At 44.4% G+C, this 23,645-nt stretch overlaps 1 protein-coding gene across 1 annotated transcript in view; it reads left to right on the forward strand.

Moving 5' to 3' along the window:
- galntl6 (polypeptide N-acetylgalactosaminyltransferase like 6) overlaps positions 1-23,645 on the forward strand; it is a 202,968-nt gene that overhangs the window by 178,179 nt on the left and 1,144 nt on the right. Inside the window, exons 8-12 of the mRNA XM_057331719.1 lie at positions 9,324-9,441; positions 12,093-12,200; positions 13,787-14,008; positions 21,538-21,654; positions 21,803-21,952. Of these exons, the coding sequence (XP_057187702.1) occupies positions 9,324-9,441; positions 12,093-12,200; positions 13,787-14,008; positions 21,538-21,654; positions 21,803-21,952 (715 nt within the window). The remainder of the gene's footprint in view (positions 1-9,323; positions 9,442-12,092; positions 12,201-13,786; positions 14,009-21,537; positions 21,655-21,802; positions 21,953-23,645) is intronic.

Genomic DNA, 23,645 nt, shown 5'->3' on the forward strand with positions numbered 1-23,645 from the left:
ACCTAGGGAGGTCATGGGTTGCCAAGGTGGGAACCATTCATGAGGATACAACAGACGGAACAGCCCAAGGAGGGGGGTTACCACATCTGGAGCACTAGGTCCGATTAGAGCTAAGTGGGAAAACTCAACTGTATCCCGGCCTAAGGGGGCAGGGCTGCTTTGCCCAGCCTGCCCCCTGGAAGGGTGCTTAGTGATGGATGGAATGCCTGTTCTTTACCCGAGGGGAAAGAAGTGAGGTGGTATAGCCGCTGCTCCCCCCGGAGGGGGAAGGGCTTCTGCAGGCATACGCCCTAACGGTTGCCGGTCCTACCTGTTGCCCTGCAGGACGCGGGCTGACACCGGTTCTACGTGGAGGTTGTAGAACCTCGCGAAGGTATTGGGCGTAGCCCAACTCGCAGCTCTGCAAATGTCTGCCAGAGAGGCGCCCTGAGCCAGTGCCCACGAGGAGGCGACACCCCGAGTGGAATGTGCCCTAACTCCTAAGGGGCAGGGGCGATCTTGCGACCGGTATGCCAAGGATATGGCATCCACGATCCAGTGCGCCAGTCTCTGTTTGGAGACAGCCCTCCCCTTCTGCTGACCTCCAAAACAGACAAAGAGCTGCTCAGAGCTTCTAGGCTCTGCATGCGGTCCAGGTAGAGGCGCAGTGCGCATACTGGACACAACACAGATGGGGTTGGGTCTTCCTCCCCAGAGGGCAGTGCCTGCAAGTTCACCACCTGGTCCCGGAAGGAAGTGGTGGGAACCTTGGGCACGTAGCCGGGCCGTGGTCTCAGGATAACGTGAGAGTCTCAAGGCCCGAATTCTAGGCAACCCGAGGACACAGAGAATGCTTGTAGGTCCCCTACCCTCTTGAAGGAGGCGAGCGCCACCAGGAGGGCCGTCTTTATCGACAGGCGAGAAAGATCGGCCTCTCCTAGGGGCTCGAAGGGGGGCCTCTGGAGGCCCTCCAGGACCACTTCGAGGTCCCAAGAGGGTACGTGGCGCAGGCGAGGCGGATTCAACCGTCTCGCGCCCCTCAGGAACCTGGTGACCAGGTCGTGCTGTCCTAGAGACTTACCAGCAACTGGATCGTGATGTGCGGCTGTAGCGGCAACATACACTTTCAGTGTGGAAGGGGAGAGGTTCTTCTCAAGTCTCTCCTGGAGAAAGGACAGTACGTACCTGATCGAGCATCTCTGTGGGTCTTCTCCGTGAGAAGAGCACCAGGACGAGAAGAGGCGCCACTTGAAGGCATACAGTCTCCTAGTGGCCGGGGTCCTAGCCTGTGTGAGAGTCTCTACCACCGCCGGGGGTAGGTCGCTCAGGATCTCCTCGTCCCGTCCAGGGGCCAGACATGGAGGTCCCAGAGGTCTGGCCTGGGATGCCAAAACGTGCCCTTCCCCTGAGAAAGAAGGTCCTTCATCAGGGGAATCGGCCAGGGGGGAGTTGTTGTCAAAAGCATCAGCTCTGAGAACCAAGTCCGGTTGGGCCAGTAAGGCGCAACTAGTAGCACTTGATGCTCCTCTTCCCTGACCTTGCACAGGGTCTGTGCAACGAGGCTCACTGGGGGGAAGGCGTACTTCCGCTTGTCCCACGGCCAGCTGTGCGCAAGGGCATCCGTACCGAGGAGACCGTCGGAGAGGGAGTACCAAAACGGACAATGGGTGGAGTCCGGGGAGGCAAACAGGTCCACCTGCGCCTGGCCGAACTGCTCCCATATGAGCTGATCCTCGTGGGGGTGGAGTCGCCACTCTCCGCGAGGTGACCACTGACGAGAGAGCCAGTCTGCTGTCTGGTTCAGGTCGCCCGGGATGTGTATGGCTCGTAGGGAGCTGATCACCTGCTGACTCCAGAGGAGGAGGCGTCGGGCAAGTCGTGTTAGCTGCCGTGAACGAACGCCACCCTGGTGGTTGATATACGCCACGGCAGCTGTGCTGTCCGACCGGACCAGCACGTGCCTGCCCTGCATGATTGGTTGGAACCTCTTCAGTGCAAGTAGCACAGCCCACAACTCTAGGCAGTTGATATGCCAACGCAGGCGGGGGCCCGTCCACCACCCCGACACTGCGCACACGGCACCCCAGCCCTGAAGGGAGGCATCTGTCATTACTACGACGTGTCTTGACACCTGCCCTAAGGGGACCCCCGCCCGTAGAAAGGCCATAGACGACCAGGGGGTCAGGGTGCGCCGGCAGAGAGGCGTGATAACCATACGCCTGCTGCTGGTGTGCCACGCTCTCCAGGGAACCCGACTCTGTAGCCAGTGTTGGAGCGGTCGCATGTGCATCAACCCGAGGGGGACCACCCCCGCCGAGGATGCCATGTGCCCCAGGAGCCTCTGAAATTGTTTCAGGGGGACCGCTGGCTGCCTGAAGTGCTTCAGGCAGTGTAACACTGACTGGGCGCGCTCTGTAGTCAGTCGCGCTGTCATGGAGACAGAGTCGAGTTCCATACCGAGAAAGGAGATGCTCTGCGCGGGGGAGAGCTTGCTCTTTTCCCAGTTGACCTGTAGCCCCAACCGATCTAGGTGCCGGAGCACCAGGTCCCTGTGTGTACACAACAGATCTCGCGAGTGAGCCGAGATGAGCCAATCGTCGAGACAGTTTAGTACCCACACACCTCCTTCCCTGAGGGGAAGGAGGGCAGCTTCCACGATCTTCGTAAAGACCCGTGGAGACAGGGACAGACCGAAGGGGAGGACCCTGTACTGATATGCCCGTCCCTCGAACGCGAACCGTAGGAACGGCCGGTGTCGAGGGAGGATCGAGACATGAAAGTATGCGTCCTTCAGGTCGATTGCCATGAACCAGTCCTGACGCCTAACGGACGTCAGGATGCGCTTCTGCGTGACCATACTGAAAGGCAGCTTGTGTAGGTGCTTGTTCAGAACACGCAAATCCAAGATAGGGCGCAACCCCCCGCCTTTCTTGGGGACAATGAAGTACGGGCTGTAAAACCCGCTGGACATCTCGGCTGGTGGGACGGGCTCGATCGCTCCCTTCACCAGAAGGGAGGCGACCTCTGCCCGAAGTACGGGAGCATCCCTGCCTTTGACTGAGGTAAAAAGGACGCCCCGGAACTTGGGCGGACGTGTAGCGAACTGAATCGCGTAGCCGAGACGGATCGTCTTCCTCAGCCAGCCTGACAGTCTGGGAAGCTGAAGCCAAGCTCCAAGAAACCGAGACGGGGGGACTAGAGGTTTGATCTGCTTCATCGCCCCCCCGGGGGGTGGTTCGGTGCTAGCAGTACGGATTCCTTGCCGGGGGAGGTCCCCCGGGGAGGAGATCGGCTCTGCTGTTTTTCCTGCCTGGCAACTGTCCAGCTCAACGCACTGTCTGTCTGAGAGTGCTGAGGGCTGGTGTTTATACTCGACATTGCGTTTCTCCGCAACGCAACGTCGAGTTGCCGTCCACCGTCGACCAGAGGGTGGGAACGGCTGTGAAAACCCAGAGAGAGAGGAAACTCTTTTTGTGAGGAAGTGGGCGCTGGCCCCCCAGGGGAGACCAGCTGATGGTAGGACGGGGCAAGAACCGTCCCTATCCGACCCAGCGATGGAGTGGCTGGGTTCGGGCATGAAGGTAGCCTCGATCTCCCTGGGGTCTCTCCGTCAGGGCCGCTTCTGCTTCCGCGACGGCTGCTGACGGGGAGGCGGTTTCCTCTTCGACGTCCTTTTCCGGGAGGCAGCCTGGGAAGGGGGCACTGGAGCCGGAGTCGAAGAGGGCCGGGGCTGCTGGGAAGCAGACGCCGCTCGGGATCTCAAAGGCCTGGAGGCGGCCGAGTCACGGTGGGGCAGGATATGCTTGATGGCCTCCGTCTGCTTCTTCACCGTCGAGAACTGCTGAGAGAAATCCTCAACGGTGTCACCAAGCAGCCCACCCTGCGAGATGGGGGCGTCAAGAAAGCGAACCTTCTCGGCGTCCCGCATCTGCGCAAGGTTAAGCCAGAGGTGCCTCTCCTGGACCACCATGGTGGACATCGCCCGACCCAGGGCCCGTGCCGTCACCGTAGTCGCCCGTAGAGCGAGATCGGTGGCGGTACAGAGTTCCTGCATTACCTCTGAGTCGGTCTTACCCTCGTGGAGCTCCTTGAACGCCTTGGCCTGGTGGACCTGCAGGATGGCCATGGTGTGGAGGGAGGAGGCGGCCTGACCCACGATGCCGCAATCAGCGATGCCGAAAACTTACACGCCTTGGATGGGAGTCTAGGCCGAGCTCTCCAGGTGGCCGCTGTCTGCGGGCACAGATGCACCGCGACAGCACGCTCCACCTGGGGAATCTCGACATAGCCCCTGGCCGCCCCACCATCGAGGGAAGTAAGGGCGACTGAGCTTTTCTGATTGGAACGGGCTGTGAGGGGAGCGTTCCAAGTCTTACTCAGCTCCTCATGCACTTCCGGGAAGAACGGGACCGGAGCTGGGCGCAGCTTGGAGCCGCGCTCAGACCCCAGGTACCACGTATCCAGCCGCGAGCACTGGGGTAAAGGCGGTGCCGTGCACTGCAGCCCAATGCTCGCGGCGGCCCAGAAAAGCATGGTTGACATCTCAACGTCCGCTTCTTCCTGGGCTCGACCCCCCGGGGGAGGGAGCTCCGAGGAATCGTCGGGGTCGGATGCCAAAAGGTCGCCCTCCGATGCTGTGATCGACATCTCATCTTCGTCACGCACTTCCGAGTACGTGACAGAGGAACAAGACGGGGTAGGACCGTCTTTTGAGGAACGGTCAGACGAGTGAGACGGGGCGTGAATGGTCCGTGAGCCTGCGGCTGGCGGGTTAACGTTCACAGTGATCCCCATATCACCCCCGGTGCTAACCGAAGCGGGCGACAGGGCCGTAGCCACTGTCGTCACGGATCGGGTAGCAGATGGGGTGGTGGCTTTATCCATAAAGAATACAGCCACCCGTGACCGCAACGTCTGGATCGCCATCCGCCTGCAGTGCGGGCAGGACGTATCCACAAAGGCCGCCTCAGCGTGCCGGAGACCCAAACACCTGAGGCAGACATCGTGTCCGTCCCCTTCCTCAATGAGTGCGTCGCACCCAAGAGAACAGCGGGACATGCCACGCTGGAGAAATTTTCTCTTTTAGAAAAAAATTGCTCAGACACTTCCGGAACTGCCGAGAAGCCCAGGGGAGAGTCGCTGCAGGAAGGGACCGTCCACTGCACCACGTCGTAGATTCCAGCAGGATTGGATCAGTGAAGATCTGTGAATCGCTCATCAGATGCTTTGGCTCTGAAGAACAAAAGGTGAATGAATGAGCACGCCGGCTTCCCTCTTATACCCGGACATCCGGGGAGGAGTCCGGCATGCAAATTTCTTTCGCCAATTTTCATTGGTGTTTTCTAAATACTCAGAAGATGATAGGTTCTCAAGACAAACCCCATTCTGTCGGTTCGACACAATGTCGAGAGACCGACAGAAAGGGAACTATTGCGTCACTTTGAGAGTGTGGATTATATATACACTGTGAGTGTTAATTTGACCTTTTTAACACTGGCGATTTTACTGTGTAGCTGTATGTAAAAGCAACAGAAGTCTTATTTAGCACCTGCTGTTGGAAGCACATTCTTCACATGATGGGCTCATCTTGTCAGATTTATAGGGGATTCATATACCCGGAGGTCTACATGTAAGAGGACTCCCCTCTTTCTTTATCTCTTCCTTTTTTATCCTTCTCCTCTTCCTTATCTCGCTCTTCCTCTGTAGTGAAGTATTTGACCTGGTCATATGCTCCAGTGGTGCAGAACACTCCTGATGAGAAGCTTCTCTGCTTCATTCACCTGCCGTTCCATCACACACACAAACGCTCCTCTACATTGACTTCCACTCTCTCCTCAGATCTGTGTCTTAAATAGCCAATCAATACAGCCACCACCAGCCATTCCTACACCCTCAGATTTACCTTGCATTATACCTTTCTCTCCTGCCCGGTGTTGCCAGAAAAGCCACCCCTGACATAATCGGCTCCCCTCCGTGTGAGAACGAAAGACGGACAAAAAACAGACAAATCCTAAATGGCCCGTGTCATTGTGCATGCATGAGCGCACGACAAGCGTGCAAATATAATAAAGGACCCTAGCTGTGACTCGAGCCGTCAGAGAAACTTGTCATGTCATCGGAGCGCCCCGGAGCCTGTTGATCGGCCACTCCAATCATCCCCATGCCTATTTCTGCCGGTGTCTAAGTGATTCTGTTTCATTCTGCCTGAGCCTATAGCCGGGTGCCCAGCTGATCAAATAAGCCTACAAACCATCGACAAACCACGGAGCCGATGAGCTGGCCGCACACCCACGCAGTCCATCTGCAACAGCCAAATCACAACCATCCATTCCAAAACGCCATGTTCCACCGAGCCACAATATCTGCAGGAGCCGGTGTTATTGGTCAGCGTGTTGGAGGGAAAAAAGCAACATGGTAATTTCACCAAAGAAGTGCTTGTTCCTCTATTAGCTGCCTTAATTGAGTAGACTGTTATATTTCAGCACCTTATTAAATGGAAAGGAAGCAGGCCAGAGAGCATTACTTGAGAGTAAATTGATTTTGGCGCCTTGCTGCTCATCCAGTTTGGCCGTCTTTACGCAAACCCGTTTCTCCAATTATTGTTTATAGCTTTTCTTGTTCCTCTCTTTTTTCGTTCTTACTTACTCTTTCTCTTCTCCATGCTCTCACTTTCAGCCAGCCGTCATGTTTTGGCCCCGTTTAGCTTAAGCCCACTTAGTCCTCCCTGGAGGACACAGAACCCAGAACACTTTGCAGTTTTCATCTTTGTTAAATGCTGACCACAAGGTTTTCTCAAAATAAGCTGAACTTGGCAATCCCACCACATTTTGTTTTTACAGAAAATAAATCAGTTTGGTCTGGGCCTATGTAGCGATATTTTCTAAACTGTAAATTTATTTTGTCTGAAAACTCAGAATATTTGTTTGTGAATAAAGCAGCCTTTCTTTGCATTCACAAATAGAAATGGAAGTTATAAAGACTGAGAAAGCCGCTGTGGTTCTTTTAATAATTTCATACGGTTTACAGCAAGCAGACAAAGTTCATGTTTCCTAGCAAACACTTTCAGATGCGTTGATGAAAATCATTTTGGTGACAGTCAGTTATTGACTTGTATTTTCCCTAAAGGTGTTTCCATTGTACTTTGCACCTGTACCACATAAAAACTTCATTTGCACATCTTGGATTTTTTTAATATTGGTCTTTTTATTCAGTATTTTTACACAACACCAAAGTACATTTTTGGGACAAAGTATAGCTCCACAAAGTATTTTTAAATGAACTCGCTCTGCCACCTGTACAGCTGTCACCAATGGTGAGTGAGCATCCTCCCCTAGATCATCTCAGCTTTTCCCCCCCCCCCCCCCCAAAGGCTCTAATGCTGAATAAGTAAATCCACCGCAAATCCTCTCTCCACCCGAACCTCTCTGTCCTCTCCAGTTTGTAAGTGCAATATATGCACAACCATAATCCCAAAAACATCCTGTCGTTCCAAACCCGGCATTACCATATATCATCCCACATGCTCTATTAAAAGATTGCACTACTTAAACCAACAGACACTTTGTACCCTCTTCCTGTCTGCTTTAGCCAAGACTTGGGATTCAGACACCACTGAACAAATGGAGGGATCCATTAAATCCATCAATGTCCCACTCTGAAACCTCATTGGCAGTCTTAAATCCCATAAGTACGTGTGATATAATGACTAAAGACAAGTTTTGGAAGCACAATACACATTAATGAAAATAGCACATGGCGGAGAGATGGGACAACGGCGACTCATGTGAATGTTCGGTTGACATCTGCTCAGCGGCAATCCGTTCTGCGATGAATTGGCAAAAAATGACAACGTTACTGACATGAGTTACCTCGACTGAACGGTGAACCTCAACATGTCCAGAAAATATTATTCAGCTCACAGGTTAAGTCTGATTTAACCAACAGGAAGTGTTTGCAGATGGAGAATAGGATTCACCTTTCAACATAAAATCCTAGGGATATGCATGAAAGTGATCTTTTTAATTCATGCCATCATGATTCCTTGGATTACATTCTGTCCACTTTTGTAATGTTCAGCAGGGATGCCCGTGGGACACACAAACCATCTGACAATAGACAATATTGTAACATGCAATGCATTCATTAGCTTTTAACCCTTTGAACGACTAGTTTTGCAAGCACAGCGCACTGATGCAGTGGCAGCTGAAAATAACTCTGATAACACCATATACAGTATACAGTATATTAGATTATGTGTTATAGGAACAAATTTATTAGCGAAGACATACATTGCATTAAGTGCCCTATTTAGGGTGCAAACCTCCATTTACTGGAATAAAAATGACATGCTGTCACTTTGCAGCTGAGAGCGGTGTCAGTTGTTTTATTGATTATGTTATATTGTGATCATTTCGTATCACCTATTGTGATTAATTGGGTGCTTAAATGCTTAAAATGTGAAACGTTGAAAATGTTAACGTATAGCTATATATTGGAATGTAACTTTTTCAGTTCTGAGTTTGTTTTGTGATAATCCATGTAGATATTTAAGAATTGTAAATTAACAATGCTGAAAAAACAAGAAAAAAAAATTCCTCAGTTAAATCTAGAAGTTTTCTTTTTATTTATGTATTTATTTAAGATGACGTATATGTGTCAATCTATTCATGCATATTAATATTGACAAATGTACCGGATTCACATTTTTTGTAGATTTCCAACCTAAGATTTACTTATTTGTAAACAGTGCCCATCCATGGTGTTCATTGTTTTATTTAGAAATTATATCAAAACAAATTTGTTAGTTTAAGAGTGTTCAGACAAAACATTCAGGTTTTTTTGCAATAATTGTATTGTTGTAAAAAGTATGTGTGTTTCATTTTGTTCATAATTTTCACATTAACCTTTATACTTAAAATAAAAAAGACCTGCCTTGTAAATAGCTAGTATTTTGTAGATTAATCCACTCATTGCTATATATGTTTTATCGTACAATTCTGACATTGATTTGTTTAATTTAACACATTACAAATGAGAAACGATAAAAACTAATGACATTTCGTAAGGAGTTTTGGTAAAAATAAGTTTCAATTTGGTGATCTTGTTTAATGATTTAAAAATTTTAAAGGTTAAATGTTGATTGTTATTTTACATCTAATATGTCAACTGATGTGACCTTATTGTAAAGTGTTAGTGTTTTTTTTATTGGATACACTGAATTTTTACACTTGCCTGATGTAGCTATTCTTTGACCTTAATTTACAAAGGTTCAATGAAGACCTTGTTAAAAAAATTCTGTGCGGATTGTACGAGAAATGCTGAACATGATTTTTTGCTTCCTGCAGGTCTCCTGTGATGGCTGGAGGCTTGTTTGCCATAAACCGGCAGTGGTTCTGGGAGCTGGGTGGGTATGACACAGGCCTCGAGATCTGGGGAGGCGAACAGTTTGAAATATCCTTCAAGGTGAGTTAATGCATCTGCACCGAATCTTGCGCACAGTTCCCAAATAATACATTATTTCTGAGACGTTCCTACAAGGCTGCTTCTTGTTGGTCTTTCAAACAGAAGTAATCAAAGATAACACAATAATGGTAACTCAAAATACAGTGTCTCGCTCTGGTGCTTTGTGTAATCCGGGCCATAAAATGGATTTCATGAAACCCCCTCTAAACCATGTACAATAGAACAGCTCGTAGCTCCTGATACATTACGAATAGATAACTATAGCTATACGAGATTCACTTTCTTCTGCTTAATGTGAAGTGCTCCGTCTGTCTGTGTAGACAATCTTTTCTCATTCTTTTCAACAACAAAGCCAGAATGAGATTGGACGGGAGAGGTTATTTTGTTCCCCGCGTTCCCAGCAAAGCCTCCGAGCCAATAACACACCCGTCGCCCGAAATAAGGCGAAGATAGTGGAGGTGTGAGTGTGTGTGTGCGGCTTTGGACTGGATGGACTGCTGAAACTAATTAGATTGTGTGATGCAGTGATTGGCTGTGGCTCTGAAGTCATTCGGTTTTGATTACCGGGCCAAAACTGCTGCGATGGATGTGAGGAAGTGTTCTGTTTATCAGTTCTGACATACCTGCCACCCCACTCTTTTTCATTAGGCTCTCACTTGCGCTGGCACTGAACTTTGTTATTGGAACACTGTCCTCTTTTGGAACGCTGGAAACCATGGTAACCGCAAAAATAGTTTCGAGGCTGAACCATCTGTTTGTTTTTTCTCTTGATTTTTTTACCGTTTATCCTAATCTATCCATTTATCATTTTGATTAATGGCAGTATTTTGTTTACCATTACGTTCACAGTTGACCTTGAAATATTTTAGTTGTAAAATCTAAAAGCACACAGAATAAAGATTTGTGTTTGAGACATTAATGGGTGGAACGAGCTTGAGGTATCAATACTTTCAATACTAAAGTTGTATCCAGAGAATCAACCCATGCGTAAAAGTATTGGTCTTGCGTTAATTTGTCTTCAAAGTGGAACATAATAAAATGCAAAACGTTTTGAAGGAAGGGATTGATTTATTCTCATTTTTTATCCAAACATATGTAGAAATGCAGTCAAAGAGTAAAAGCAGTGCTTGCCAGAGGTCATGACTGAAAGAAAAAGCACCATCTGGAGTTATTTCACAGTGAATAACAACAAAGCTAAATAGGTCATTTATTATTATCGATTTATTTATGTGAAAATTTTGTATGGTCTGTAACTGTATAATAAAGAAAGAGACAATTTCATTTTTTTCATTTTTTTACATAAAAGTATCCTACATAATGTAAAGAACGTTCTGTGAAAATATTAAGTTATTAAGTAAGGCTACGTCAAAAATTGAAATCATAGTGAAATTAATAGTTGAAATCAAACTTTGATGCTCATTATTTCATAATTAGATTAGTAAAAACTAGAGCTTTCACATAAAATGTTTAATAGCTACTGCATATCTGTGCTACTTTATCCTTTAGAAACCACTTTTAACAAGAAAAGTGTCAGTATTGTTGTCGATATCAGCACTATTGGCCTTGACAGTGCTTGGTTACAGATCAAAAAGGAATTAAAGTAGCATCGCATACCCCTGATGAGAAATCTGGTATTGTAATACAGTGTCTCCATTAGACTCCGACATGCAACTACAACCTGAAATAAAAGCCTGGACTGATTAGTCCTGGCTCCGTCCCATCGATTGGTCGCCTGCCATACTCCGTCCAAATTCCATCCATCTGTTCGATGTAGGCAGCTTTCAAAATGCAATGCAAGTCCTGCCACGGCTGCATCTCTCCATGCCTAATGATATAAGAGCGGGTGAAAAATGTGAAATTATTCCTAAAACTTCATTAGTTACATGACTTTCTCATTTATCCTCAGATGAGATATCCGCAGGGAATTTTTCTCGCTCACTTTTTGCTTCCGACGATTCTCTCCCCGTAACGATAGGGTGTGTGAAGTCAGTTTGACCACTAACCCGCCGCCTGGCAGGAGAGATACATCTGTGCGGTTTGATATCTGCAGACAGCTCTCTCAGGCCCAGTGGGTGACCGAGGATGAGGAACGGAAGAGAGAATCTATTGGACTCAACTTATCAGACTAGAATCCCTTTCTCCATAGCCGTCTCACCTCCCTCTGGGTGTCAGAGGGCCCACACTCCACCCGGCTTGAGCCGATACTCGATACGAACAGGCACATCAAAGTCTCAGTGTTAGCGAAACAAAAAGAGAGAGATGGACTCTAGATGGCAGAAGGGAAGCACAGAGAAGACCTTGCCTTCTTTTTATCTCTCTGTTCTTTTGGTTAAGAAAGCAAAAGTGGAGAAGCTGTCTGAAAAGTCTTTCTACTGCTTTTCTTTCTGTTGGTGAACACGCCGGTCGGTTCATAATTGGAGCCCACGGTGAGGACGTTGCTTGTTTCTGGTATGAAAATAATGTGGAAGCGTAGCAGTGCTTTTTGGTAGTCCGTCCACATATTCCCACTAAGACCTACCCTGAATGAAAAAGTAGGAGCTCATGAAGATGTGATGCACGAAGCTTTTCGTGTCATAGGATGGGGACAACTCTGTATATATTGTGATGTAGTTGTAATGCATGTATATTTTTGTGTGTACATGGACTTTCAGGTTTGGATGTGTGGAGGCAGCATGTACGATGTGCCTTGCTCAAGGGTGGGCCACATCTACAGGAAGTATGTCCCCTACAAGGTGCCCTCAGGGACCAGCCTAGCAAGAGTGAGTAGAACTTCTACTATCCTTCCACCACATGAGAAAGGATGGAGTCTTCCTCTACCGTGGCCTAATTCTGCTGGTTTATAGTGCTCTACATTCCTAGTGTTCCTCAGACACTCTTATTCATATTCTGCATGGATAGTAAAAGATGCCTAGTAGCTCAAAGCACAGGTATCACTCTTCACTCCATATTCAGGATGCTTATGCATTATTCTCAGTCCTGTGTGTGGGAATCGGAGCACATCGGTAATAAAAATGTTCTGCATAAATTCAGTGCATTAACTCCATTCAGACAGGAAGGCCTGCAAGCATTGTGATGAGTATGTAGATTGTCCCCACTTAGTGTGTGACTATCATACAATCTATTGTGCATGACAAGAACATAAAGTAATGCAGTGAGGAATACTGATATATACAGCACATGAATAATGTTTGGAATGAATAATGAAGAAAAACTCTGTAACACTTTACAATAAGGTTGTATTTGTTAACAGAAGTAAACGCATTAGCTAACATAAACTAAAAATGAGCAATATAATTTTTGAGTACGCATTAATCCTTGTTAATGTTAGTTAATGTCAATACAAATATGCATGTCAATTCATGGTGCATTGAGTAAGGGATAATGTACAGGCAGCCGGTTGTTATCGCAGTAATGAGACCTACAGTGTGATCAGGACCCGTCGCGAAGTGGAGGCTACTTGCCACATGAGAATAAACTGGACATGAAATGTGAATTTGAAATATTTTATTAGCTCATTTTTACTGAACCCTTGTGGGTGTGGGGTGTTATTCATCCATATCACCGATTTTTCTTTTGGTACCATTTTTACGAAAACATTTGGTCACACTTAATTTAAGGTCCAGTTCTCACTATTATCAAATCATTAACTACAACATTTGCTTCAATAAACTCCTAATTTGGTACTTATTAATAGTTAGTAAGGTAGTTGTTAAATTTAGGTATTGGGTAGGATTAGGGATGTAGAATATGGCCGTGCAGAATATGTGCTTTATATGTACTAATAAACAACCAATATGCTAACAATAGGCATGCTAAAAAGCAACTAGTTAATAGTGGGAATTGGTCCCTATTGCAACTAAATGAGCAAAGTGAACCATGCATGCTGTCTATGTTGTCGCTGTCTAAATTCTAGGCAAAGGATGCTGTTTTAAAGATTCCAAAATATATGATTTATTTTGGATTCTTTAGTTACAGTACAACATAATTCCTTTAGTTACATTTGTGTTATTCCATAGTGTTATTATTTTAAAATGTGGAAGAAATATGAAAACATAATAAGTAAATGACCCTAAATGTTTAAAATTAAAAAGAATATCAAATATGCAGGAGAGCATCATGGCTGTAAATTATAGCCTGGCTACCTTAAGCTGTTGGCAAGAGGTTTCAGTTCTTCACCGTGTGCTGATATATAGCCATGATTGCAAGTATGATTAATAAATAGACATATGCATATACTGTATATATAATGTGTCTGAAGTAAATGTCATTCAAATGAATGTGTAGTTGCTGTGTAACATACTCTTAATGCCGATTTGAAATACATTTCCATCAATTCATTTCTCAGAACCTGAAGCGAGTGGCAGAGACGTGGATGGACGAGTACACAGAGTACATTTACCAGCGCCGGCCCGAGTACCGTCACCTCTCCACCGGAGACCTGACTGCTCAGAAGGAGCTACGCAAACACCTTAAGTGTAAAGACTTCAAATGGTACATGAACAATGTAGCCTGGGACCTGCCCAAATACTACCCACCTGTGGAGCCACCACCAGCCGCATGGGGAGAGGTGGGTGAATAAGATCAATATTACTGAGTAATAAAAATACCAGGGTTGGGCAAATTCTATAATTGCATCATTGAAATTTGTATTGAAATGATCAAGCCTCACAAAATGTTCAATTGAAAAGACAACAGGGGACTAATGGGAACGAATAACTTCTTGTGTTTTATAACTTTTCAGTTTTGAAATTCTATTTAGCTACTTGATCATCACTAATCATCACTAACTTGTCATTTAGCAACGGCTTCTGTTAAAAGCAACTTGCAGCGCATTTATTTTACACACAGTCTCCCCAGAGCATCCTCTTGTTTTCTTTCTTACTAAATACTTTTCTGTTAGCAGACCGGATCATTAACCAATTAATGAATCAATGAGCCAGTCAGTCACCTCATCTGTACAATCTTAACAACTTTCCATGCTGTTTTTAGTTGTTACACTTTGTATCTCTTTGTTAGCCCGTAAGTGGTCACATAACTTTTCCACACTTAGTTGCTTTGTGTTACACTCCGGAACGATCTTCAATACATCCTGCGTGAGACGGAGCATGGATGCAAGAAAACGTGGAGGCGTGTGTACACGCATATGACAAGAATCTATATGCAGAAATCTTTGTTGATTTATGAGCAACGCTGCCGGCTGAGATGTAACATATTTTTCACCGAAGACAGGCAGGCGACCGATCCTCACCTAAAACTGTGCTTTCTAATATACATCACAACACGACCATTCTTTGCATCGCTGATTCCTAATCCATAAATAAACACAAGCAGTGTTGTACATTTATTACTCAAGCTGATCCAGCCAGACAGGCTATTTGGGTCATCCATTATCATTCTGCTTTCCCGTGCCAGAACATCACCAGAATGGGGTCTTGGGAATATGCATGGAGAGATGGGCATGCTATTTCCATCTGTAATTCAGCTCTGTCTATCATAGTGCATGTGTGTGGGGGGGGTTAATAAGCATGGACTGATATCCCATCTTGTGCTTTTTTATTGGACCTTTTTAATCACTGCTGAAAGATGTACCTCATAGACATCATGCCTTAATGAATCCCCCCAGGGAACCCCGTCTTCTCTTTTTTCAATCCCCTGCTGTGATGTGTCAGAAATGACAAGTAATCATTTACAAATGTAATTAATTTCCCATCAGAATTAATTGAAAGGCTGATGCTTGCCGTAATGTGCCACGCTGTCTGTGTCCTTCCGTGAACAGACTGAGGTAACGCAAAGCAGCCCTTTGGATTCAATCGCTTCAGATGCGCCTGCCCAAAAAGTCCATTAGCCTCCAACATTCCGCCCTTTTCACTTATTGGCTCACTCTGCATCCATGTCGTAAATTGATGGTAAAATGTTAGGGCTGTGCAGCGTGCGGCTGTGGAACCTGCTTGGGGGAAATTTATGCACAGTAAATATCTTCTTTCCTGAGGCGAAATGATAGTAATTTGACTGTCAGCCTGATAGCTTCATACGGCGGCCTCTCCAGCCGGTCTACCCGCGCCGGCCGCCTGTCACCCAGCCTGATGTATTGCACAATAAAATAGCCTCATTGGAGTTTGGAAGCCACCCCACCAGCCACAACAGAGAGGGTAGAGGGAGCTAGAGAATAAATCGGGTCCCTACCCGCATCTTCGGGGGTCATCCTCGCCGTGACCCCCACTTGACAGGGCGGTGAGATGGGCAGGCAAGCTGTCAACTGTACGCCATCTCACTACATGCAATGCAATAAACATATACTCGCTCTCTCTCACTCGCAGCTGCCTCTTCAATACACTCAAATCACTTTAAATAATGCAATCAGCAGACTTTTCAGGCAGCTGCTTGACGTTCATGCCTGTAGCCATTGCTGTCAAAGGCTGTTAGGGGGTAAATACAGTTTTTAGGCCTGTTTTGGAGTATCTCCCTGCCGTTTGACAGCAAGAGAGAGATTCAAGCTGATTTGGTCTGATTCTGCGATATTTACTTCTCAACCTCAACCTTTTTGACTTCAAGGCCCCCCATTGTATTCAATTATATTCAACAGCCCCCTCCCACTCACAAAAACTCATACCCAATAAAATATTTTAGAGATTGGCATTAATTGCAAAAATGTTTATTCATTATAAAAATGGCCAAATAATAAGGAATATATTGTTGTTTAGTTTTTTAAGGTATTTCAATGAGCCTCCCTTGGATGTCAGCTGGGGCCTCCCTTGTGGGACACGGTCCCCCTGTTGAAAAATCCTATTTTTATTGTTTCTTTTTAATTTCTTAAGGATTAGGCTAATAAACATTCTCTGCATAGCTAGTCGGCTAATTCTTCAACAACATCTAAAATGATGGTGAGGATTGTGGCAATGAATGTTGCAGTTGCTGTACGTATTTGGCAGATGCCTTGATTCAAAGTGAGTCACGGTTCATCCAGCGCATGCATTTTATCAGCGTGCACGTTCCCTGGGAATCAAACCCGTGACTTTGCCGTTGCTAGCAGCAAGCTTTATCATTTCAACTGCCGGAGATGTTCTTCAGGAAAGAACCGATGCAAAAACAGTGAGAGCCATGTGAAAAATGGAAATAATTCTAAGATAAGCTTAGAATTATCAGGTTCTATCTGCAAAACATTCATTAAAGCAATACATTTTCAAGTAACACAAACAATTTACTTAGTATTTTTGTTAAAACATGTAATTAGTGTTGTAATAATGTGTAAGAAAAGTTACATTTACATGTACACTTATTTTATATTTTAAGACGCTTTTTTGTTGTTAAGCATAAAAGGCGATGCTGATTGTTTTATCTAAATGTTTTATCCACAGAAGGTGGGACAGGTAAAATTACTTTTTTAGAGACAAGTATGGCTGAAATAACATGATAATGTTAATTGTTCTAATTAAGATATTGTTGACTATTTGGCATTTAGGGCTTAATATCGTAAGAGTTAAGGCATTAATGGCATTATGAGAGTGTTTGTAACCACAGGAATTAGGAAGCTAGCACTGCTGGCTATAGTGTTGTGTCTATAAATATAAAAATAAGCTCCTCAACAAAACCTAAAACAAAACAAAAAAATGCTGTAGTTTGAGCTGCTCTCCTTGACAAGAGTATCAATAAAACAGTCAACCATGAGGTTTCTTTTAAATGTTGTTTTACGTTGCACTGTTTCCTCAGATATTTCCCACTGTCACTGAGGAGCCCGGTCACATGACAAAGAAAGCTGATCCTGATTGGTCCTCTTGTGTGCATTTTAAAGTGCTGATTGGCTCGCAGATATAACCTTATAGAACCAAATTATAATTCGAAAAACTAACATGGCATAATGTAACAGAATAATATGTGAATAACTCAGTTTTGACCAAAAAAAACCTTATAATTCTAAGGTAACGATTTATTGCATTCAGTCAAGTACATGATGAAGTCAAAGAATTTGAAAACACTATGGCACTGCAAGGAAAGTGTAAGCAAGGGACTTCTAGTAAACAAGGAAATGAAGCAAACATCTTTTTATATCCTCAGAAAAATATGTTTTTAAGAATAAACTAGCAAGGCAGAGCATTTTGTGACCTTGCTTTTCTTTTTCATTTTGTTCCATTTGTCAATCGCCCTCTCCCAGTTCCTCCAATCCAGCTCAATTTAAAATAAACCCCAGCTCTAACCGCGTGCGCTCTCTTCATTCCTATAAATAATTGGCGATAAAGGGTTCCCCTGAGCTCTAAGAAAAGACCACTGTCTGGACATTCCCTTCCATTACAGGCCCCAAAAACCTTGTTGTGTTCTCCAGCCACTGAAACTGTTGTTTTAACAGTTTATGTCAAAGTTTTAACATGAAGAGTATTTTTAGCAAGTTTCTTTAGCGAGCTTTTGACTGTGAACATCTCCGGCAAAAAAAGCAGCAAACTACTTTCGCATCTGCCGTACGTCATGCGTTCACCCACTCGCCGAGCGGAACTTCATGTTGATTTGTGCAGCCTACTGATTTCCAATTACTTTCAACAGTCATGCCTTGCCATGAACCGAAAAACCCTAAATCCCTCGTCTCAATCGTTCAGGGCTCATGAGCGTGAGAAAAACATATTTAGGGAGACTGGCTTCAACAAACACTCTGTAATCTCTGTTTCTTCTGATGGTCTTGGTATGCAGCACACAACAGCCAATGCATCTACATGCACTACCTTGCACAGCATAATGTGTTCCACGGCAGTTCATCCTCTTTGTCTGGACTCTTTTTGTGTGTATGTGTGTGTGACCTTGCCCTGGGCCTCGGTAGCCTCATGTCTCCCTAGTGAGGTGAATAAGTGAGCAGAATTGGCCCAGAACTGCTGCTCACGCCTCTGCTGTCCTCCAGATACAGTGGCTCTGGACGCTAATGCATTATTGAGCTGCGCTGTGACAACAGTCGGCACACCTGAATGCCTTTTCAAAAAAATGGGCAACTTGGACAGCCAATCAAAAAATGAAAAAAAAAGAGATGAAAATAAGGACAAGGGGCACCCGAACTCTCTGGGGTTTCTATAGGTGGGGAAAGTGCGAGTGACTTAGAACAGTTGGGCGATTGGCACTTGAACAGATTGGAGATCAGGGGCCACATCATATCTCAGTGCACAGCTGAACTAGAAGTGAAACTTTAACTTCCTATAACCTCAAAGATCTGCATCTGTGAGCACCACAGGAAATGTTCTGTCTTTATATAAAATGACAATGTCATATGGCTAACTGGTATTAAAGGGTGTTAAGGGGTCATTTACTCAAGAATAAAAAATATTTATTTACCCTAATGTCATTTACAACTTGTGTATGACTTTCTTCTGTTGAAAAGAAGATATTTTGAGAAATGTCCATAAAATGGAAGTCAGTGGGGACTAATGATATTTAGTTACCAGCAGCATCCCATCTTATTTTGTGTTCTTCAGACGAACAAAGGTCAAACAGGTTTGGAATGACATAAGGGTGTGTAAATGATGAAAGAATTTAAATTTTTGGATGCACTGGTCCTTTAATCCAGTGGTTTTCAAACTTTTTAAAGAGCTACCCTTAAAAAAAATAAAAAGATTAGGCGACCCACCTCTCTCTGTCTATATATAATATAATATATAATTACGTGTGTGCGCGTTTCAGTATATATGTATATCGCGGAGCGAGACTGGAGTATCTAATGAGTATGTGTGTGTGCGCGTGTCTGTGTGTTTATACAACTTACTTAATGAGAAGGGTGGGCCTGCTTATTCTGCATAATCTGTTCCTAAACTGGTTCGCAGGACGAAAGGGCAACACGCATGTCCGGAGAAGCATCTAGTTTGTTTCGCTGTCTCGTCTTCATTTTGGTCAAAACGGAAAATCCTGTTTCACACATATAGGTGGTTGTGAAGGGTAGTAGCAATAAAATGCTTGCTTTGCTCAGCATGGGATATTCCGTGGAAAGTCCTATCCAGAACGAAGACAATTTTACTGTTTTGTGACGAGTTTTCAACGTGCTGTCACAAGTAAGCTGAAGCATTTCTGATTCTTCTTCAGAGGTTAAATTCAGTTTAGCAATTGATTCTGGTGTTTCAAAGTCAAAGGGATTTTTCACCCACTCCTTGTCTTTTAATTCACCAAACTTCTCCTTGGGAAAGTAGCGACAGAAACTGCCGTCAGTGCATCCAGATGTGACTGAATGAGACGTGTTAGACTTGCGACCGATTTCTTGCAAACATCATTTTCTTCAATGTGTCTCATCATTGTCGGAAACATATAGTAGCTTGCAGTTTTGAGTCGCAGCTGCCAGAGTTCGAGTGATTTCTGGAAAGCCTGATTTTGTTCGCAGTGTCTGAAAATATTGTCCTCCCGTCCTTGCAGTTTTAGATTCAGTTTGTTTAGAACAGAAAATATGTCGGCAAGATAAGACAGGGTTAAAAGCCATTTCTCATCGCGGAATGAGCTTGCGAGAGGTGACCGTTTCTCAGCAAGAAAAGCATGTATTTCATCCCTCAACTCGTACACTCGGCTGACCACCCTTCCCTTTGACAACCATCTCACATCTGTATGAAAGAGTAAATGTTTGTGCTCGGCTCCCATTTCAGTACACAAGGCCTCGAAAAGTCGGCTATTAAGAGCACTGCCTTTAATAAAGTTCACAACTTTGACAATGTCTTTCATCACTACTTCAAGTTCCGGTGGTATTCCTTTTGATGCTAAAGCTTCGCGATGAATGAAACAATGATTCCAAACAATGTTCTGTCCTGCTGCATCCTTAATTCTTCTGACAACTCCGCTATGTTTTCCAGTCATGTTGGCCGCTCCGTCGCTGGTGATGCCTTTGCAGTTAGCCCAATCCAGACCGCATTTAGTCATGAAAGCATTTAACTCTTCAAAAATACGAGCTCCTGACGTGCTAGAAGGTAGCGTTAGGCAGCACAAAAGATCTTCGACAAATTCTCCTTGCCAAATGTAACGAACATAAACCAGTAACGTAGCACTTGATGAAACATCAGTGCTTTCGTCCAGCTGAATAGCAAAATCTTTTGCTGACTTCAGTCTCTCTATAAGCTGGTTTTCCAAATTTTGCGCAATATCCCCAATTCGACGTGACACCGTATTGTCACTAAGAGGAATTAGTTTTAGCTTTTCAGATGCCTTTTCATCCAGAACTGTATTAACTATGTCTAGTGCAGCAGGCAGTATTAATCTCTCTGCAATTGTATGTGGCGCTTTTTCTTTGGCAATACGATATGAAACTTTATACGATGCCAGGTGCAATTTGTGATTGTGTGTTATGCTTCTGCTGAGTACCTGAGCTGATGACTGAATTTCTTGAGCCTTCCTCTGAAAAAAGCCAATGGTTTGTCCGCCAGGTCGGCATGGCGCGTATTTAAATGTCTTTCCAGCTTTGCTGGCTTCAAACTTTCATTTGCCAACTTTTCCCTGCAAATTATACACATTGGTATGGCAGCATGGTATGCGTCAGAACAGTTGACAAACCCAAACTTTAAGAAGTCATCTTTAAATGGCCTTGCTGTGGATTTCTGCTTTTTCTTTGCTGGGACATAACTGCCATGTTGTTCCTGTGCATCGCCTTCACGGTCTGTCGTGCTGACCTCTGCTTCTGGAGGCAAGGATGGACGGCTGACGGCATTTTCAGCTCCTTCATTTGAAGCGGTCTCGCTCCCAGGCCCTCTTTTTCTTGTGAAAAAATCATAAATGGTATTTTTTGGCTTTGGCTTGCTCATGTTCAGCATAAAGACGGGTGTCACGGTACTGAAGCCTTTGCATCATCTCACAGGGAGAAAGAAAAATGGCTGCGTCAACGACACTGTATAATTTACGTGGGTCAGGTGACACAGTGATAGATTTATGGACTTATTTTGCGTGTATTCAAATAATTTTTAAGTGTATTTCTGTTCAAAATTCTTGTTCTTGTTATTATTGTATAATAAAATTGAATTAATTATTTCACTAACATTTTTCTTAAATCATCCTGGCAAACCATTTATTAATTCGCGACCCAGGGTTTGAAAACCACTGCTTTAATCTGTTTAATCAGTTTTTAAGTTTCATTGATCTGATCCATTATTCTGTCCATAGATCCGTAATGCGGCATCTGGTTTGTGTGTCGACTCTAAGCACGGCTCCACAGGCACTGAACTGCGTCTGGATACGTGTCTAAAAGAAGGTGCAGAGCGGACCTGGGCACATGAGCAGGTATAACACTTCAGCCCTGCACACTCATGTCATACAAATATATTAAAATGGTACTAACATTCTTGATAACTATCAGTGTAGTCTCTCCCTAAATTGTAATATAATATGAAACCAAGACATGAAGATCTGCTGTTCTCTGTGGTGTTAGATTTTCACGTTTGGCTGGAGAGAGGACATCAGGCCTGGAGATCCCTTGCACACCAGGAAATTCTGCTTCGACGCTATTAGTCAGAACAGCCCTGTCACCCTGTATGACTGTCACGGTATGAAGGGCAACCAGCACTGGAGCTACAGGAAGGTAATGCTGTATGTGTATGTATGTGAAGCGTAATATCTGTCAAATATGTGGACACAGCTACTCATTCAGATGAAACAGCAAGTGATCAAAACTAGAGATGCACCGATATATCGGCCAATAATCTGAACCGGTCGATAAAAGCCATTTTTCACAGCCAATGATTAGGGCCAATATATCCTGTCCGATACAGCCAATAATCAAAAGAGGACAGGAACATGCAATGAATTTGTGTTTAGTATATAGAAAATGTTAAGAAATATCATCAGTTTGATGCTCAGTATTAACAGTCATTATATGAATATAACATTCAGATAGTTAGGAAATTTTAATTCAATCTTTAGAATCTGTCTCAGCATCGGCAGATATCACTCTGAATAATCGGTTATTGGTATGGGTGGAGAAATTTAGCATCAGTGCATCTCAGCAAGTTATGTTTTAGATTCTTCCTTTGACTAGATTCGTTTGACTCATTATTCTTCACTACTGCTCCAGTTCTTCCATTTATTCCAATTATATTTAAGTTTTAGCCTTTACAATCAAACATTTTTAAAACAATAAAGAACATGAATTCAAGTGTGTCCCAACTTTTTAGTGTTCTTCCATTGCATTTATCTTCACCTTAAAAAAGTGATCAAAATGAATGGGAAATTCATTTTGAATTTGGGAAACTTTTTTATTGAGATAAAATACATTACAGGCCTGAAAATGTTGTACACCTAAATATTACATTTTCAAACTGCGTTCATACATCTGTAAGAAATAAAATCAAATTCCCTCTCTGCATCCCCTTAAAGGGATAGTTCACCCAAAATTTTGTCATGAATTACTCTCTCTAGTTGTTCCAAATCTGCATAAATTTCTTTGTTTGGTTGAACGCGTACAAAGATGTTTGGACGAATGCTTGTAACCAAACAGTTATTGGACCCCATTGACTACCATAGTAGGAAAAATGACAATGGTAGTCAAAAGTGCCCCAGAACTGTTTGCTGTTTCCTACATTCTTCAAAATATCTTATTTTGTGTTCAAAAGAACAAAAAACAGTCATTTGTCCCACTATGGTAGTCAATGGGGTCCAAGAACTGTTTGGTTGTAAGCATTCTTCCAAATATCTTTCTCTGTGTTCATCAGAACAAAGAATTCTATACACATTTAAAACAACTCGAAGGTAGTAACTCGAGTAAATGATGACAGAATTTTTATTTTTGGGTGTACTATCCCTTTAAAGGTTTAATAAGTATATCTTACTTCATAGCAACAGAACAGCAGAAAAAAATGAGGGTACGGCTTGTTCCAGAGAAACCATGTGGATTAAGACACCACTCTGGGCAGTCACAAATGATAGACCCTAATATGAAAGCACAGTTTTTCCAGCCCTTTAGCAAGCTACTGTGAGCCTAAATTGAGAGATTTCCTTTCACATAGAGGCTTTAAGGTGCCGAGCAGAGAAATCTCTGTCATTGTAGGATAGGTCAATGATGGCGCTATACAGAGAGGAAATATACAGTTGAAAGGAAGAGGTGGTACCTGGCAGTGGATCCGCCTGAGGCACAAAGAACAGTAAATCAACCCAGGGGAGAGCAGAACAGAACTGCAGCCGAAGCCCGAAGGCATGTCCCTCCTCCGCACAGCCCGATCGCTCCCAGAGGGACGCGTCCTCTATTTTTTCACCGCCTCTGTTTGGCACACTCAGTA

This window comes from Triplophysa rosa, linkage group LG4 (assembly GCF_024868665.1).
Source record: "Triplophysa rosa linkage group LG4, Trosa_1v2, whole genome shotgun sequence".
NCBI classification, from domain to species: Eukaryota; Metazoa; Chordata; class Actinopteri; order Cypriniformes; family Nemacheilidae; genus Triplophysa; species Triplophysa rosa.